Consider the following 19,796-nt stretch of genomic DNA (forward strand, 5'->3'; position numbering starts at 1 on the left):
AAAACGGGGGTCGTGCTTACATTTTTAAAAAGGCTTTATTGAGATATGTCATATGCCATACAATTTGCCCATTTAAAGTGTATGATTCAATGACTTTTAATATATTCAGGATTGTGTAACCGTCACTACTAGCAATTTTAGAACGTTTTTATCACCCCAGAAAGAAGTCCCAAAGATGTCCCATATCCCTTAATTGTCATCCCCAGCTTCCCAGACCCTCCAACCCAAGGCAACCACTAGTCTTTCTTTTTCTATAGATTTGCTCTTCTGGATATTTCATATAAATGGAGTCATACAATACTGGCCCTTTGTGACTGTCTTCTTTTATTTAGCATAATGGTTCCAAGGTCATTCATATTGTTGCATTTTGTTCTTCTAGTCCCTTTCATAGTGCCACAATAGTTGGCACCTATTAGGCTTTTAAAAAATAAACTTTATGGGTGGGGGATTCATGTTTGGGAACTCATGTACACCCGTGGTGGATTCATGTCAATGTATGGCAAAACCAATACAGTATTGTAAAGTAAAATAAAGTAAAAATAAAAATTAAATAAATAAATAAAATTTAAAGAAATAAAAAATAAACTTTAGAGGACTTTGCTGGTGGTCCAGTAGTTAGGATTCTGTGCGTCCACGGCAGGGGGCATGGGTTCGATCCCTGGTGGGGAAACTAAGATCCCACGTGCCATGCCTCACAGCCAAAAAAGCAAAACAAAACTTTAGAATAGTTTCAGAATTACAAAAAAGTTGCAAAGACAATACTGGATATACTCCATATCCGATTTTCCCTATTATATTTGTATGGTATACTTTTTATAATTAATGAACTGATATTGATATATTATTATCAAGTCCATGTTTCACTAATATTTCTTTCATTTTTTAAAAAATCTAGGGTCCTTTTTCCGTTCTAGGATCCTACCTAGTATATTACATTTAGTCATGTCTGCTTAGACTCTTCTTGTCTATGACAGTTTCTCAGACTTTCCTTTGTTTCTGAAGGGTTTTATACATAATGGACTTAACACATACATGTTGAAGGAATTGAAACTGTTATCATAGTGGACAGGATTTTCTCTTTATGTTATGGAACCTTAAGGCCATTTATTGCTTTCTATCTAGTTACTTTATGAAAAGACCTCCTCTATGTTAAGGACTACCTTAGTAAAGCTGTACCAGTGATCTTTTGAGTGAGTGCCAGCAGGGCAGAGTGAGATAGAAATAACTGGGTTATCAGGGGTAAGATTGGGAAGGGAGGCTGCCACTGCAACTACCTCCTTTCATTATAATTATTTTGTTCATGTTGGTATAGTTGTTATTATTGTTGTTACTATTAAAAGAGACAGTATTCTGTAATAGACACATAGTCTTTGGAGTAAAGCAGTCATTTTAGCCACTTGTTAGCTGTAATTTCTTGGAATATAACTTTTGTGGGCCTTAGTTGCTTCACCTGTAGAATTGCCTTGCAGTGTTTTGAGAATTAGAATCCAAAGTCCCTTGCATGGTGCCTGTGCTTGACATATGCATAATGGTTGTTGATATTAGAAAATATAAATGAAATTAGAAAGGGGAAATAGGGTGAATTTAAAAAAAGCAGCCCCCAAAAGGGGGGCTTCTATTTTTCCAGCATTTTCTGTGGTGGGTGAAATAGGAAAGAACATGGCCTTGGTTTGCCTGCATGTTTAGTATTAACTGTAGAGAAGCTTCTTTGCTAGACAAGAGACTTGGGTTTTGTTTTGGTTTGTGTGCTGTGGGTTTCTAGCCTCTTGGTGAAGAGGTACTTGGAGGTCTATGAATGCTTATGGTTGGTCTAATGTGGCTGTTTTGCTATAGGTGCTGTGTCTGAAGAATGACACCATTTTTAAGCAAGCCTTTTCCCTGTTGAGGTAAGGATATTAATAACAGTAATTAAATATAGCTAATATTTGCATCCCACTAGAATGTTCGTTCACACAGCATTCTTCTTTCATCATCTCCCCTTACATGTTTCTTAAGCATCTCAAGCATTAACTCCCCTGCTATCTTACTCCTTCCCCATTCTCGGTAAATGACAACTCCAATTATCTAGTTGCACAGGACAGAATCTTTGGAGTCATGCTTGATACTGTTGTTTCTCTTACTCTACATCTAATTCCTGGACAAATCCCATCAGCCTTACTTTTGAAATATGTTCTAATAACACAGGGCTATTGTAAGAACCACTTTACTGGTAGTTTCTCTTGTCTCAGTTTCACTTCTTCCCATTCATTCCTCACCAGAGTTAACTTTCCAAAACAAACCTGATCACATCACTTTTGTGATTAAACTCTACCAGGAGCTTCCCACTGCCTTCGCAGAGCAAAGATCAAACTCCTCGCCGCAGGTTATGAAGTCTTCATAATCTGGTGTAAGCTGGTCCCTGGTTGCCTCTTTTGCCCTGCCCCCTTCCCTGCTGCTGAAATGCCACTCACACCCACCTGCTTGCTGTTTCCCAGATATACTGCTTTCATATCTCTGCCTAGAATGCTTTTTCTGTAAGGCTAAACAATTGAGAATAGTTCTTTGTTTTTAAAAACTCAGCTCCACTAGTTTCATCCCCTGGTAGAAATCATCACACTTTCCTGTGTATTCCACTAAATCTTGTATGTGTTTTTGCTCTGTACCAGGACTATATTGTGGCTCATATCTGTTTACACATCTCTCTTCCAACTAGACCATAGATAGAGATATTTTACTTACTTTTGCATCTTCAGGACCTAACACATTGTCTGCCCCATAGTAAGTACTTAATAATATTTATGGAAAGAAGAGAAGGATAGAATAAGGAAAAGTGTCATATTGACATATCTATAATGAGGAGCATACAAGTTTTGGTAGCTGTGCAAATAAAATGTGCATATCTAACTGTACTGAACATGCTTTCTCCCTCTTTTTAGGTTCAGAACTTCAGGAGAGAATCCCATCTGTTCTGCAGGTAAGCAATTATTTCCTGATGTGGTCTAGTTGATTTAAGTGACCCTATAGCACTAGTATAATTTTGTCTGAAAAGTTGCCAAATATATCTTCGGGAAGATTGGCTGGGACTAAGTCCTACCCCTCGCATCGAATTGATCAGTGGGCAAGAACATAAATTGTGGGTTAAGAGCAAGAGTTCTGTAGTAGGTTTAGATTCCAGCTCTCACACATACTGTTCTGTGACCTTTGACTACCTCTCTATGACTTGGTCTTCTCACTTTAAAAAATGAGGGGAATTTATAGTACAAACTACAGTGAATTATTTGAAGATTCAGTGAGGTGAAACATATAAAGTTCTCAAAAATGTTAACTATTGTTATTATTATTATTGCTACTATTCCAGACCTGTCTTTCATGTCCATTATCTACCAGGCTAAGGCTTTTTCCACACGATTGTATCCAAAATAAATCCATTCAATCTGGTTAGCTCAATGAATTTCAACATTTCAATCCTATTACTTGCCATTTTTACTTTATTATGTGACAGATTTCAAAGCAGCCGTTAGATAATGACATCTGTTATATGACTAAAGAGTATCAGAAACAGGGAATTCCCTGGTGGTCCAGCGGTTAGGAATCACTTCGACTGTAGGGAGCATGGTTTTGACACCTAGTTGGGGAACTTTATTAGATCCTACAAGCCACATGGTGTGGCCAAAAAAAAAGTATCAGAAATAAAAGAATGGGAGTAAGGAATGGAACTAACATTTACTGAGTGCTTATTATGTGCCATGCATGACCTAAGTTTTACATCTCTTAATTATTTTGGACAATGGCAGCAATGTGTAGAGAATCACCACTTCCACCAGACCTAAAGCCCAACCTCTCAAAATATGTGCTTCTTTTTATTTATTCATTCTCTCAACAGATATTTATTGGACTAGGCTGCGTTTTAGGTGCTGGGGGTACAAAATTAAGATGATATGGTCCTTGCCATTAGAAAACTTAAAGTGTTGTAAGAAATATTTTTTTCTTATTTTCTTATTTTTTCCAAGACTAATATAATGAACACTTCTAGAGCCATCACTTAAATTCAACTGTTGTTAACATTTTGTCAGGTTCAGCTTTCTTGATCGGATATTATGATGTTTCAATCCTAATACTTAAGCATGCATTTCTAGAAACAAGGATATTCTTACCATTCTATTAGAGAACCACAATAGCATTATCTCCTTGAAGAAAATTAATAATAATGCCTCAGTGTCATCTAATACTCTATCTACTTCCTTGGGTGTCCCCCAAAAGTCTTTTATGAGATTGTTTATAACCAAGAGCCCAAAGAAGGGTCATGCTTTGCATTTTGCTATAATGTCACCTTTAATATAGAACAGTTCTTTCACTATTTTATTTCAGCCGCAGATGCTTTTTGATTAGGCTAGACTGTTTGACTTATAGAATGTCCTTGCTTTTTAATTTGTCTGATTATTTTCTTGTGGTATTTTATGACATGTTCTTCTGTCCCCTTCCTGCAAACTGGAAGTTAGATCTAAAATTCTCACTAGATTTAAATTAAATAGTTTTAGCAAGAAAACTTAATAATTGATGCTCTGAATTTTATATTACATCCTATCAGGAAGGGAAAAAGAGCTAAGAAAATCTGATCATAAAAGTGAAAAGCATGCATTTTAGAGAATATGGAAAATAAATACTACACACACACACACACACACACACACGAAGAAACTGAAGGAAATGAAGAAAATAAAAATCACTTGTAATCCTAGCCTATCCTCCAGAAATTATTGCTTAACATAGGTGTATCTTTTCTAGCCTAGGTATATCTTTTTCTAGCCTTTTCTCTTTCTCTGTCTGTCTCTATCTCTGTGTGTATATATGTATTTTTTTGTCTTGCAGTAATGGGAACAAATTATATATAATGCTTCATAATCTGCTTTTTTCTTCCACTTAATCTATGGTGAATATGTTTCCACTATAATAAATAAATATTCTACATACTTGTTTTGAATATACTGCCTTAAATGAAACAATTTGTAGGGTAAGAATCTGAGTCTGGTGTTTGAATATGTTAAGTTGGAGTGCTTATGAGGAAAATATGCTAAGTAGTCCACTGGAGACACTGATCTTGAGCTCAAAATGTAGGTCTGCATTGAAACTAAATTTGAAAGTCATCATACTGTTGATATTTCTTGAGAATGAATTAGACTATCCAGGGAACACAAGTAGAGAAGAGGCCCAAGGATCAGGCCCTGAGGAACTCCAACATTAAACAATTGGGTAGAGGGTGAAAGAGAGGCTAATGAGCTTGAAAAGGGAGGCCAGCATGGTAGGAGAAAACCATGATGGTATAGTATCATGGCAACCAAAATGATAGTGCTTTAAGAAGGAGAGGGTGGTTAACCAGTTTCATCTGTGTGCTGCTGAGAGGGGCTTGCAAAAGATATAGACTAATTAATATCCCTTGGTTTTAACAACATAGAAGTGACCGTAGGGAGAGTAGTATCTGTGTAGGTGTGGTGAGGTCAGTTGTGAAAATCAACTGCATCGACAAATGAATGGGAATTCAGGAGTTAGAGAAAGCTGTTACAGACAATATATTTAAGAAGTTTGTTTTTGAATGGAAGGAGAGAGAACTGGCAGGAGCTGGAGAGGGATGTGGGGTTAAGGAAAGATGAAAAACTAATCATTTTATATATGTTTGTTTGTTTATTTCTGGCTGCACTGGGTCTTTGTTGCTTTGTGTGGGCTTTCTCATGTTTCAGCGAGTAGAGGCTACTCTTTGTTGTGCACAGGCTTCTTGTTGCAGTGACTTCCTTGTAGTGGAATACAGGCTCTAGGTGCTTGGGCTTTAGTAGTTGCAGCCTGCGGGATTAGTAGTTGCGGCTTGAGGGCTCTAGAGTGGGGCTGAGTAGCTGTATTGTGGGGGCTTAGTTGCTCCACAGTGTGTGGAATCTTCCCGGACCAGGGATAGAACCCATGTCTCCTGCATCCACGGGTAAATTCTTATACACTGCCCAAAAGGGAGGTCTGGAAAGAGTATTTTTAATGGTTATGTTTCTCTTAATGACACTTAATTCTGAAAGATATAAAAAATTATAGAAAAGTGAAAAGATAATATGTCAGTGAGCCCAGATTTAGCAGTTATTCACATTCTGTTTGTGGGCTTCCCTGGTGGCTCAGATGATAAAGAATCTGGCTTCAGTGCTGGAGACCTGGGTTCGATCTCTAGGTTGGGAAGATCCCTTGGAATAGGGCATGGCAACCCACTCCAGTGTTCTTGCCTGGAGAATCCCCATGGACAGAGGAGCCTGGCAGGCTACAGTCCATGGGGTCGCAGAGTCAGATATGACTAAGCGACTAAGCACTGCACATTTTGTTAGACTTTCATTGTTTTATTTTTTCTTGTATACTAAAAAATAAGGATTATGTTCAAGACCTTTTTGTCCCCTAGTGTTGGACTCATCCCTTATCCCATAACCAGATAATAAGTTCATTTTGAACTGATGTGTATTCTGAGGAAAAGGTTTTTAAAATAAATTAAAATTATCAACTGTTGAAAATTATAAAAGCATGCACATGTTAAAAATAAATAGAAATTGTACTAAAGGGTATATAATGAAAGCTTTTGTTTCCAGGTTTTACTCCTGTTTCCAGGTCTTACTCCTCAGTGGTATGCGTTGATGGCAGTTTCTTATATATTTTTCAGGAAGGTTTTGTGGTATATGAACATATATGTTATATATGTATATTACTATATCTTAATGCTGGATACTTAGATTGTTTTCAGGTTTTGTTATTTCAAAAATGCCGCAGCAACCATTTTTATGCATCTTTATAAAGTTGTTCCTGTACATTTGTAAGATAAATTCCTGGAATTGAAATTGCTGAGTCAATGAGTTGTGAGTTGAAAATTTTGGTAAGTATTGTCAGATTGCCCTTCAGAGAAGTTGTATTAATTTACATTTCTATTTTCTTGCCCCAAACTGGGTTTTACAAAACATCTTACTTTTTTGCTGGTGAAAATTATGTCTGATTTTAATTTGCATTTCTTAAGAAAGTTTGTCATCTTTTCTCTTTTTTTTTGGCCATTTTTTCTTTTCTTGTGAACTGCCTGTTTATATTTTTTGCCCATTTTTCTTTTGAATTGCATGCTTTTTCATTTATTTGTAAGAACTTTTATATAGTTTTCATATAGAAAGGAAATAAGCATTTTCCTATCATAAATGCTTTGTGTTATTTCTAGTCATTTATTCCTTGACTTTTGTTTTTTTCCTTTTTGCTGAATTGAAGTTTAAAATTTTTGTGTAGCTCAGTTCATTAATCTTTGATTTCTAGATTTTGTTTCATGCTTAGAAAGATCTCTACTCCCTTCCTCAAAATTATTTTTAAAAATCCTTCATTTATCTTCTGTTTTTGTTTTTTTTTTAACATGTGGTCCATCTGGAATTAGAAATGGGTGTGGATGCAGTTTTCTCCCCTGCAAATGGGCAGCCAGTTATTTTAACATTTATTGAAACATCCAACATTTTCCCCATACATTTGTGGATGTTACCTTATCATATACTAAGTTTTCATATAGATGTAGAACCTACTGTATTTTAACTTTGTGTTGTTTCATAGATCTATCTGTATATTTGATAGCAGTACCAAGTTGTTTTAATACTATTGGTTACTATAGTTTTGTAATGTATTTTAGTATCTGATAACTACCTAATCCTGAGGTAACTTTTTGTTTTATTCTTGATTTTAAAGCTAGATCAAATGGGGGCATGTTAAATGCTATTGAAAAAAGTCCAATTGAAAAAAAGATCCTTTTGAAAAGAAAGATGGACAATAGCAGTTTACTTAGCTTTCTATTTGGAGAAATTTTAAGTTGTCTCCAAAATTTTGAAATGTAAACAGTTCTATGATAAACATGCTTGCACATTAGTATTTGTGCCCTTGTGTGATTATTTACATAGGATATATATTTCTAAAAGTCTAATTGGTGGGCTAAAGGAAGTGCACATTTTTAGGTTTGATTTTTTTTTTTGGTTGTGCTTGGAATCTTAATTCCCCCACAACCAAAGTTCCAATCTGAGCCCCTTGCATTGGAAGCTTGGAGTCTTAACCACTAGACTGCTAGGGAAGTCTTTGAAAATGCATGTTTTTACAGCTATTGATGTGTATTACCAAATTGCTCTTCAGAAAGATTGCACCATTTTGTAGGTTTTTTTTTTTTTGTATTTTAGAATCCCTGTTTATATACTTATCAATATTGGGTGTTGTTCTTTTACATTTACTGATATTAATAAGTTTTAAAATGCCATCCCTTTTATTTGTAATTTGCATGTCTTTGATTACTAGTTGGTTGAACATATTTTCAAACATTTACAAACATTATTTTCAAGGCCATTGATCTTTTCCTTTGCCCATTTCAATTGTGGAATCTCAGTGCCTAGAAGGCTCCCAGGTCCAGGGTAACTTACCTTGCATGCCAAGGTAATTCTCTTTGAAAGGACACAGCTTTGTTGGCATTTTTTATGGGTCTTTGACATTTCTATAAAGTCAGATATTTTAAAATTGAATTATAAGGTGTTCAGAAAAAATGAGGAGGAAGCAGTGTCCCTTTACCCATCATACCTTGTGGGTCCTGGCTACCATCCCAGCTGCTCTCTCTAAGGGAAAAGCCTGATTGTAGTGACCATCTTTTTTTTTTTTTTTTTTACTGATTTAAATGTACATGGAGAGGTAAATATATAAGGAGGTTAAATGAAGGGAACTCAGACTCCTCTTATTATAGCATGAGCAAAAAGCTGGAGTCAGCAAAGCATGGTACATTCAAGTCCAAGTAGTTCAGTGTAATTAGAAAAACTGAAAGAAGTTTGAAAAGAGATTTTGAAAAAAGTGGGTAGCTGCCAGAGTCAAATCATCGCAGATTGCCTTGTTAAAATATCTCTAGAATGTCAAAACAAGCAAACAAAAGCACCCCAACACTGACTGAACACACACTATTTGCCAGGTGCTGGAGGTTGTATCTGCCCTTCAGGGACTTGTGGTCTATTGAATGGAAAAAATATCCTGTAATTAGATTCTTGGCTGGGGTTACCCCAGTTTTCCCCTCTTTCTCTCCTGCATAGCACTGCTCTAAATGCTTGTTCCAATCTTGAAGGAGAAATAATTAAAAAGAAGTTGTGTATCCTCATCCTGGATTGATGAGTTTAGTTCCCAGTTTAGTAAACAAGGACATTGAAGGACAGTTGACGCTGGCATATATAAAGGGAAGGGATATGTTGCGGGAAAACTCAATACATGATTACATCTATAATTGTACCAATTGAAAGATTTTCAAAGCCTCCTTTTGAAGTCCTGGGGTTTTGTGTCTTCTTCAGTGAAAAGAGTTGCCTTTTCTCTCAGGAGGCTGCAGTGTTGATATGACAGCAGGAAACCAGCTTGATGACCCAAGCAGGGGGAAAAAATTCAGTTGAACTTAGTGGAAATCAGAGGCTTTCAAACTTATACATTTTATAATTAAAACAACTGGCTAATTAAGCAGTTTAACCATTGGTAATTTGACCAAAACCGTTCATTTAAGAGAGAAAATGGTTAATTTAACAGTAGTTTGAACTAACTTCTTAATTAACCAGCTGCTCTAATTATAGGAATTGCCCCAAACTGAACTTGCAAATGCCTCCTTGCCAAGGAGTTGCAGTAGATGGGAAGCTGAGGCAAGCATTTGTGGCGTGTTCACCTAAGGAGTGTCATCATCTCAAGATCACTTTTGGTTCTATTATGTAAAGCCAGCGGTGGGTGATTGAGTTTCTATGTACTTAAAGATGGTGACTAACACCTGGGTTGTTGTTGTTTTTTAATTTACACCAAATATTTTACTATACAGTGGAGGCATGGGAGAGCTGTAACCATAAAGTAAACTCTTGATGACGTTTGTATGTTTAGGGAAGCACAGAGACAATGACATTTAAGGTGGCCTTGGAGGCGATGAAGGATATCACCAGAGAGGTGCAGTCCTGGCACGGGGGGACAGCCTGGCACAGCACAGAGGCAGGAGAGCTTCATGGTTTATACAGAATGCCAAGTGTAGCTCTGCGGCTGAGAAGCAAAGTTTCAAAGGCCTGGAGGATGGAGAGTGAGGACATGAAGTGGTTGGAACTAAATTACAAAATTAAGGCTCTTAAAAGCTTGCCTAATGAGTACAAACTTCAGACAGTGGAAAATTATCAAACATTTTGAAATACTGCAAAGACCTTTTTAAAAATTGTGTGTGTGCAATGGATAAATGGTTGAATTAATGAAAGACAATAACATGATTCGGTTTGTGTTTTAGAAGGATTCATTTGTCAGCTTTAGAGGATGGAATAGAGATGGGGGTATGGATACAGGAAGACTAACAACAACTCAGCCAAGGCTACTACTTGAATCTTTGCTTGAAGTTCCGTTCACACTCGCCTTCCCCCCACAGCAACCAAAGTGATCTTTTAAAAACACATTAGGCATATAATTTCTTTGATGTTCAGCATGAAATCCAAACCCTTAACAAGGCCCAAAGTGGTAGGTTCCAACCCCCCAGCCTAATGTCTGGTGCATGCAGTGCCTCTTGCTTTGCTTCAGCCACATGGACAGCCTTTTTAGTTCCTTGAATATGCCAATCTGTGTCACCTACTGAGGCCTTTGCACATGTTATTCCCTCTGCCTGGAACGTTCACTCTATCTTTTACCTAATAAACTCCATATCTGTCTTTTGGGTCTCAATTTATTATTTTATTTTTTTGAGTAGATAATGCATGTATACAAAAAAAAAATTTAAGATTCAAGAGTATAAAGTCAGCAGTAAATCTCTCTCTCCTTCTAGCCACTTCTCCTTGGGGATAACCACTATTATTATTTTCCTCTGACATCTAGTTTTAGTTCACAGGTCATTCTATTTTAGAGAAGCCTTTCCTAATATTTCAGTCTAAAATAGATCCACCGTTTGAATTGCCATAGCTCTTTTTATCATTCTTCACAATTTGTAACTTCATATTTCTTGTGTGACTATTCCCTCCTCCTATTAGACTATAAGCTCCATAAGCAGAGTTTTGTTGGTCATGTCCCCTGTTATATCTCCACCTCTTTGTACAGTGTCTGATATATCATAATTACTGAATAATTAAGCTGTTCCTAAGTTTTGCCTGTTTCTGTAAGCTTGTCTCTTGCCGCCTTTCTCCTCATACTCTGCCTTGAAATTCTCTCTCTGACTTTTCCTCTCCCCATTCTGTGTTGTTGCCTCACTAACTCCAAGCCACCTGTCAGGTTTTACTTAAAACTCTCCTGCTCTAAGAATCGTTTCCTGACACCACAAGTCCAGTCTTAATGCCTATCCCATGTATATGGCTCTGATCATAGAGAGCCCTTTTCACCCAGCGCTGATATTAGTCTCACCAACAGACCATAGGTTCTGTATTGCAGGGGCTTTGTGTTTGTCCATTGTTAGAGCTCCAGCATCTAGGGCAGCACCAACCAGGCCTTCCATGGATATTGGGTGGTTTGTACACTGCATAACTCTTGGTATGTGCAAGTCACATGGTTGAGAGGGTATAATTGTTGCTGGCTACTCTGTTGGGTAGTAATAAATATTTTTTGAATGAGTAAGCATGCTTTGGGGAGTTCAGTACTTTTTGGAAGGTCATGTATTAAAGTCATAATAAAATCTTGGTGGATGAATTCATTTTCAAAGCTGTGGTCTGAGCATGATTGTGTACCCATCAAGGGGTTTTGCATATTAGCTCTTTGGGTGGTACCCTTGATTGTAGAGTCTGGAACCTGAAGGCTCAGAGGGTCTGTTGGGACCATGACCAAAAAATACCTCAGTTATTTGGAAATCTCTGCCAAAAATACTTCCTTCTTCCTTGCATGGTAAACTCTTACTTCTCTTTCAAGAATGCAGCTGTTACTTCTCTGAACCCTTCCCTGGTACCCTCCTTCACTCCCTCACCCCCACCTCACGCCCCAGACAGAGTTAGTTGTTCTTTCATCTAGGTTCCTTGCTTTTATCTCCATTAAAGTATTTTGTACACCATAAGGTAGTTATCTGCCTTCCCATTATCCTTCGCCAGTACATACTGAGTGTCTCAAGGAAAAGTAGCATATTATAGTCATCTTTGTAACTGTCCCAGTATCTGTACAGTTGTTGGCATGTAATTGTAAATGCAGGCTAATGCATATCATGGAAGGGATCCATGATATCCTAGGGTTGTCTTGATGAAATATTGTGGATTATGAATGCAGGGAAAGTTTCTGAAGCCATGACTCTTTTTTTTTTAACTTTTTATTGGAGTATAGTTGATTTACAATGTTGTGTTAGTTTCAGATGTACAACAAAGTGAATGAGTTATATATGTACATATATCCACTCCTTTTTAGATTCTTTTCCCATACTGAGTAGAGTTCCCTGTGCTGTATAGTAGGTCCTTATTAGTTATCTATATTATATATAGTAGTGTGTGTATGTCAATCCCAGTCTGACAATTTACCTCTCCTCACTCTTGCCTCCTAGTAACCATAAGTTTTTCTACATCTGTAAGTCTATTACTATTTTGTAGATAAGTTCATTTGTACTTTTTTTTTAGATTCCACATATAGTGATATATATTTGTTTTTCTCTTTCTCACTTTCTTTCGCTCAGTATGACAATCTCTTTGGTCCACTATTGCTGCAAATGACATTATTCCGTTCTTTTTATGGCTCAGTAATCCATTGTACTTATGTACCTCATGTTCTTTATCCGTTCTTCTCTCGATGGACAATTTAGGCTTCTTCCGTGTCCTGGCTATTGTAAATAGTGCTGCAATGAACATTTGGGTCCATGTATCCTTTCAGCCATGTTTTTCTCCAGATGTGTGCACAGGAGTCGGATTGCTGGATCATATGGTAGCTCTGTTTTTAGCTTTTAAAGGAACCTCCATACTGTTCTCCATAGTTGAAGCCATGACTCTTGATTGGCCTGACACAGACCAGACTACTTGGAAGCACATTTTAGAAAAGAGAAACTTAAGAAGTATTTTACTAGATGTCATTAAACTTTTCCACACCATTTTGTATTTAGCACCCCACAAAGTGGTGGTTTTGGGGAGATGAGGGCAGGACCACAGGAACTAGGAGGAAAGAAGGCAGAACCTAGGACCAGTACTTTTCCAGACGGTGGGGAGTGAGCAAGAGAGATGCACAGACATAACAGAGCTGGTTCCAGTGAAGGGTAAAATTAAGGAACTGATATCAGATATGGGAATGATCAAGTCTAGCTAGATTTTGTATTCTAGAAATTCAGATGTTATAACACATCTGAGCACAGGCTGTTTAGTGAGATAGACCTGGGTTTAAATTGCAGTTCTGCCTTTTAATTGCTGGATGACCTTTGCCAATTCTTGCTTTTAAAAATATATTATTAGTATATTATTGTTATTTATTATATTAATTGATTATTATTTTTAATTTATTATTCACTTATTCTGGCTGTAGCATGGCATGCAGGATCTTAGTTTGCCAACCTGGGATCAAACCTATGCCCACTACAGTGGAAGCACAGGGTCCTAGCCACTGATCACCTTGGCATTCTCTCCAATTCCTACTTTTTGAGCTGCAGTTTCTTTATTTGTAAATGAAAATTAAAATAACGGGGATTAAAGGAGAATATGTATATTGTAAGAATGTATTTTGTCCCCCTACACCAGTGGCTCTAATAGGAGAGAATTTCTCAAAGCAGGGACTAGATGTAGTCCAGGGGCCAAAAGGAGAGAGAAAAGGGGTAAATTGAATGTCAGCTCAGGATCAATAAATAACTCTGGTTCTTTAAACCAATGAGAGGCTTGCTGTCCCCAGATATTCCATCTTGCAGTGGAGAATTTGTCTCCTCATGTATGATCTGTCTGTCCCTGAAGAATTTTGAAACAGGTTTGTCTTATTTTTTCTCTTTCAGGTGGCATTCTGTTGACCACCAGTCGGCACTACAGGTCAAAGCCCACGCATGGCATTGGAAGATACAAGCACCTAGTTAAGCCAGAAGAGGTAAAGGGGGCAGTAGTCTTTTATTTATTTTTAGAATTCTTTTGGCCATTTTGGCCGAGGCGCGTGGGATCTTAGCTCCTCAACCAGGGATTGGACCCATGCCCCCTGCAGTGGAAGTGCAGTATTAACCATTGGACTGCCAGGGAAGTCCCTAGGGGTCCTTTAGGAAAAGGTAGTATATAGCTTTTGCAAAGACCCAGAAGATCAGATGTGTAAAGGCTGGATTATATTGGAGCCAGAAAGGATAGGGGGTCGTCCCTCAATTCTCTCCAGTTATGTAGTTTGGGTATGATCCAGAGTGGGAATGTTATTGCCAGTTCCCAACCTTGTCCCTAGGTGAGATTATCACAGGGAAGAGCAAATGATTTGGTTTTATTATCTGTGACACTTAAAGAAAATAACCGTCTTAGTATTTCATTCAATATGGACCTCACAATGAAAATGATACATTTAGTTTAGTTGAATGAATGGTTTGTGGCATATAGAAGTGGATCAACATTTTCAGCCAAATCACTGATTCTTTTCGCTTGTGTGTTAGCAGATTTAAAAGATGTGTGTGTTTCTTGAATCCCTTATCACAGATAACTGGGAGTTATTCTAGGATTATTTAGTCTATTGTTCTGGCTCTAGCTTCAGGATTGCTTCTGTGGTAGTTAGATTTTTGTGCATTTGAAGAGGACTGTGGTGGGATGGACACAATGTTGGCTTGAAAGTCAGTCTGTCTTTGAGTCAGGATTCTATCACTTCCTGTAAACAGTATTGTTCAGTTGCTCAGTCATGTCCGACTCTTTGTGACCCCATGAACTGCAGCATGCCAGACTTCTCTGTCCTTTACCATCTCCTGGAGCTTGCTTAAACTCATGCCCATTGAGTTGGTGATGCCATCCAACCATCTCGTCCTCTGTCATCCCCTTCTCCTTCTGCCTTCAATCTTTCCCAGCATCAGCTTTTTCTAATGAGTCAGTTCTTCTCATCAGGTGGCCAAAGTATTGGAGTTTCAGCTTCAGCATCAGTCCTTCCGATGAATATTCAGGGTGGATTTCCTTTAGGATTGACTGGTTTGATCTGCTTGCTGTCTGAGGGACTTTCAAGAGTCTTCTCTAGCACCATAGTTCAAATGCATCAACTCTTCCATGCTCAGCCTTCTTTATGGTCCAACTCTCACATCCATACATGACTACTGGAAAAACCATAGCTTTGACTAGATGAACCTTTGTCAGTAAAGTAATGTCTCTGCTTTTTAATACATAGTCTAGGTTTGTCATAACTTTTTTCCCAAGGAGCAAGTGTCTTTTAATTTCATGATTACAGGGGCCATCTGCAGTGATTTTGGAGCCCAAGAAAATAAAGTCTGTCACTGTTTCCATTGTTTCCCCATCTATTTGCCATGAAGTGCTGGGACAGAATGCTGTGATCTTAGTTTTCTGAATGTTAAGTTTAAAGACAGCTTTTTCACTCTCCTCTTTCACCTTCATCAAGACGCTCTTTAATTCCTCTTCACTTTTTGCCATAAGGGTGGTGTCATCTGCATATCTAAGGTTTTTGATATATCTCCCAGAAATCTTGATTCCAGCTTCATCCAGCCAAGATTTCACATGATGTACTCTGCATGTAAGTTAAATAAGCAGGGTGACAGTATATAGCCTTGATGTACTCTTTTCCCAATTTGGAACCAGTCCATTGTTCCACTCTAACTGTTGCTTTTTGACCTGCAAACAGTATAGTTAGGAAGATTTTGCTGTTCTTGGGGAGATTTCAATGTCATTTTTGGTTCTTTGGCTTAGTTCGATGGTCCCATGAAACCCTGCACATCTCCCATTGTTTCTCACCTTAGCAGAGGTCCAGGGCCACTGCATTTGGACCTCAGAAGCCACATTCTTCTGAGCATCATCCTTATATCAAGGAATTTTGTTAAGAGAAACATTGCCACACCTGAGGCTTGTATCAGGCACCCTCCCAGCAGGAAACAACCCTACTAAATTTTTTCCTTTGTAATGAGAAGAGTACTGAATTGGGAACCAGGAAACTTGTATTCTAGGCTTGGTTCTGCTACTTATTAGCTTTGTGATTTGGGGCAAGTTAGCCAACCAGTCCATGCTAAAGGAGATCAGTCCTGGGTATTCATTGGAAGGACTGATGCTAAATCTGAAACTCCAATACTTTGGCCACCTCATGCAAAGAGTTTACTCATTGGAAAAGACTCTGATGCTGGGAGGGATTGAGGGCAGGAGGAGTAGGGGACGACAGAGGATGAGATGGCTGGATGGCATCCCCAACTCGATGGACATGAGTTTGAGTGAACTCCGGGAGTTGGTGATGGACAGGGAGGCCTGGCGTGCTGCGATTCATGGGGTCGCAAAGAGTCAGACATGACTGAGCAACTGAACTGAACTGAACTGAACCGAACCATACCTCTCTGGGTATGGCTGGCCATGAAGTTGTGTGTAAAATGTTTTCTATGTATGAGTTTTTCTGGGAAGAGAATCCATAGCTTTTGTCAGATTCTTCACAAGTTTGAGAAAGTCTGGATTAGAATATCTTCATAAGTCTTTTAGCTCTGATATCATGTAACTCCATCATGCTATCTTTTTCCAAGATCTATTACATGCTAGGTACTGTTGGGGGTACCTTGCCTATTCAGACTGAGTTGCAATAAAGTTTTATAGTATGAAAGAGTAAGACCTGGTTCATGCTCACAGGGAGCTGATAAACCACTAGAGATAAGACACAAATAACTATGCTCCAAAGGAGAAAGTGACAAGTGCTAAAAGGAGGATACAAAGTGCTTTTAAAATTCAGAAGAAAGAGTGATTTACACCCTTTCTGAGTTGTGACACCTTAGAGTAAGTTCTTGGAGTTGTTTTATTTTGGAATATCCTCCTTCTAAAAGTCTTACATAAATTAGCAGGAAATAAAATTAGTTTTGTTTGGGTGTGAGTTTTTTGCTTTTTAAAATTTCTTGGGATCCTCTCTCATAGATAATTTTCTGTGTATACCATGCTCTGACCCACTCCTTGGCTTTTTAGAAAAGGAAGCTTAATGATATGTCTAATGCCATCTGTCCCATCTTTCCCTCCAGCTTTTCTCCCATCTCATGGATCATCATACTGTTTCAAAACCTCTCACATGCTGTTCTGTCTACTTGCAAGACTTTCCTTCTTGGTTAATACATCCAGAACCTTTAAATCCCATTGAGGAATATAGGATGAGGAGGGGGAAAACAAATCTCCCTCTTTGAGGAACCTCCACTTGCTTGCACCGGGTTACTTCTCCTACCATGAACAAGGGGCTCCTTGTGCTTCCTCTGTTGTAGGACATGCTGCTCTATTTTAACCCTGTTTTGACGACTGTTTCTATGCCTAAACGATGTGCATCCTTAGGGTAGAGGCCTTGTCTCATGTTTCTTCTGTGTCCTCAGTGTCCAGCCCAGGGTCTGGCATCAAGTAGAGGACAATAAACATTGATTGAGCTGAACCTAAATGTGGTTATTGGAGCTGCCCCGAGGTTTTGTAAATCAGAACTGGCAAACACGGCCCACTCTCTGTAAACAGCTGTCTCCAGCTGACCTTGCTTGCTTGAAAGGAGTGATGCTCCCTTTCGTTAGGGCTGTAGGCTTTTCTCCAGATACTATTCATGCTCCAGGGTGGCTAGCACAATAGTGCTGGATAGTGGTGGAGGCTGCTTGAGACTCCTTACTTTACGCTTGGGACAGCACAATGAAGACTTTCATCTGCTAGCTCTCAGAGGCCCTGTCCCAAGTCCCTGTCTCTTGTACCCTTGGTAAATTGGACTGGAAAAGCTAGAAGGCATCTTTGGCCTCCTTTCTTTCCCTAAAGTAAGACCCTATACAAAATAATAAACAGACAGATTTCCATTTTTTCTTCTCTGACTCAGGCTGACTCTTCTACTCTCTTGAACCCTATAGCCCTGAGACAAGAGTTAATTCTCATGTGCAAAGTGGCAAGCTCTTGTCCCTTTTCTGCTAATCTCTTCATTCCTTCTTCCAAAGGTCCCACACTCAGTCTTATGACTCCTGAACTTTGGGAAAGGAAAGGCACATCTTCACTCAGCTTTCCTTTTCAATACTGGTTTTATCTCTCTCTTGCATGGCCTGGTTTATAACTCTAGGTTCATTCCCATCCCTTCATCCTGTCCTTGATGCCTCTCTGAGGAGTTAGTGACAGCAGAGGTGAAAATGAAGCTTCCCCCTGGGTGGCAGCATGAAGATGATAGCAAGTCATGGGATTCCAGGTCTCTTGGCACAGACCCAGCCTCCTTCTCAGTGATTTCCCATTTTTCACTCTGTGCTTCAGGTGCATCTTCTCATACGTCCATGCCGTCTCATGCCTCTGTGTCCTTGTACATGCACATCTTCCCTTTTTTCCCTTCCTTTTTTTCTCATCATGTGAGATCCACCTTGACTTGTGGCAGTGAGGGACCATACTTCAAAGCATATCTCCAGGCGTAGCACTGTGTCTCAGTGTGTAGATCTCATTATTCCTTCAAGGGAGCTGCATCATTCTGTTAAAATTTTAAAAGCTTCAGATTGTTTACAGTGATTTTTATTTGATAAAAATAAAAAGAATGTAGTCCTTCACATTTGTATAGTGCTAGGTCATATCTCCCAAGACCACTTACTTGCCCTCAGCTGTTGTTCAAACTCCAATCCTAGGGTAATAGCAGCCGAAGAATAAAAGCAATGCCAAGAGGAAGATGTGTGAGGATGAAATAGAGGCAGCATAAATGGCTGTCAGTTTTAGCTGTTACACGTTCTATTTTTCAGGCTCTGGGGCAAGAGAGTAAGATTTTTGAACTCAGACAATTTACTTGCTCTTTGTAGAATGGCCCCTAGGAAATCAAGATGTCTTTTCTCTTGGAAACTTCATACTGTTTTGACTCTTGACATAATGGAGGTGTTTGTCATTTCTGACACCTACTTATTTTGTTGTAGCACTCATAGATTGATCAGCGCTTAGAGCCACAAGTCTGTGAAGAGACTGTGGCATCATTCCCAGAAAAATCAGCAGATCAAAACCACTTTATGGTGACAGTCCTAGCTTCCTTGAAACAGAAAGATTGGTTTTGCTGGCCTAGTGACTGTAGGGCTAGACATGGATTTTAGGACTGGCTTACAGAGAGCTGTTTTAAACTGGCATCCGTGTTTTCCCTCAAGTCTGCCTCTTGTAACTCACTGAAAAGAACAACCGGCATTGAGCATCTGCTATGTGCCAGCACAGCGCTTTGCACAGATGATGCTGTGGTGAGTGGGGCACAGTCTCTTCTTACAAAAACTATAAAGTGGGCTGGGAAGGATAGTGCTCAAAAATGTAACTAAAATACATGTGGGGAATGCTTTACTAGAGGAATGAACTAAATATCAGTGGAGCTAAGCTAAAGGAGCAGTTCTCCCTGAAAGGGCCAGTGGAGGTCTTACAGAGTTCAGCTCAGCAAACATTTATTTATTTATTTAAAAATTAATTTATTTATTTTAATTGGAGGCTAATTACTCAACAAGCATTTATTAAATACTATCTGTATTCTTGCACTAAGTACATAAAGTGAACTGATACTCATTTAGGAGTATCCAGTTGCTTTGGGTAGCAGGAAACACTGGGGCTGTAAAAACTATTTTAGAGTTTCTCAGAGCTTTTCCAGGTACAGAGTGACTTCTGTGAAGACCTGACTTTTAGCTTGCGCCATTAGAGCGCCCTGGTCTCCAGCCCACTGGGCTCTCATTCTGCCTTGCCTATTCTGTTAAATTACAACAGTGTCAGAGTTTTAGAGATTCATATTTGATGTGAATA

The 19,796-nt window shown here is 38.7% G+C and overlaps 1 protein-coding gene across 1 annotated transcript in view; it reads left to right on the forward strand.

Annotated features, from left to right (window-relative positions):
• Nucleotides 1-19,796, forward strand: part of MRPL48 (mitochondrial ribosomal protein L48) — a 51,809-nt gene that overhangs the window by 9,159 nt on the left and 22,854 nt on the right. Inside the window, exons 2-4 of the mRNA XM_069553040.1 lie at nucleotides 1,834-1,886; nucleotides 2,916-2,953; nucleotides 13,904-13,992. Of these exons, the coding sequence (XP_069409141.1) occupies nucleotides 1,834-1,886; nucleotides 2,916-2,953; nucleotides 13,904-13,992 (180 nt within the window). The remainder of the gene's footprint in view (nucleotides 1-1,833; nucleotides 1,887-2,915; nucleotides 2,954-13,903; nucleotides 13,993-19,796) is intronic.

The sequence above is a fragment of the Ovis canadensis genome, chromosome 15 (assembly GCF_042477335.2).
Source record: "Ovis canadensis isolate MfBH-ARS-UI-01 breed Bighorn chromosome 15, ARS-UI_OviCan_v2, whole genome shotgun sequence".
Taxonomy (NCBI): Eukaryota; Metazoa; Chordata; class Mammalia; order Artiodactyla; family Bovidae; genus Ovis; species Ovis canadensis.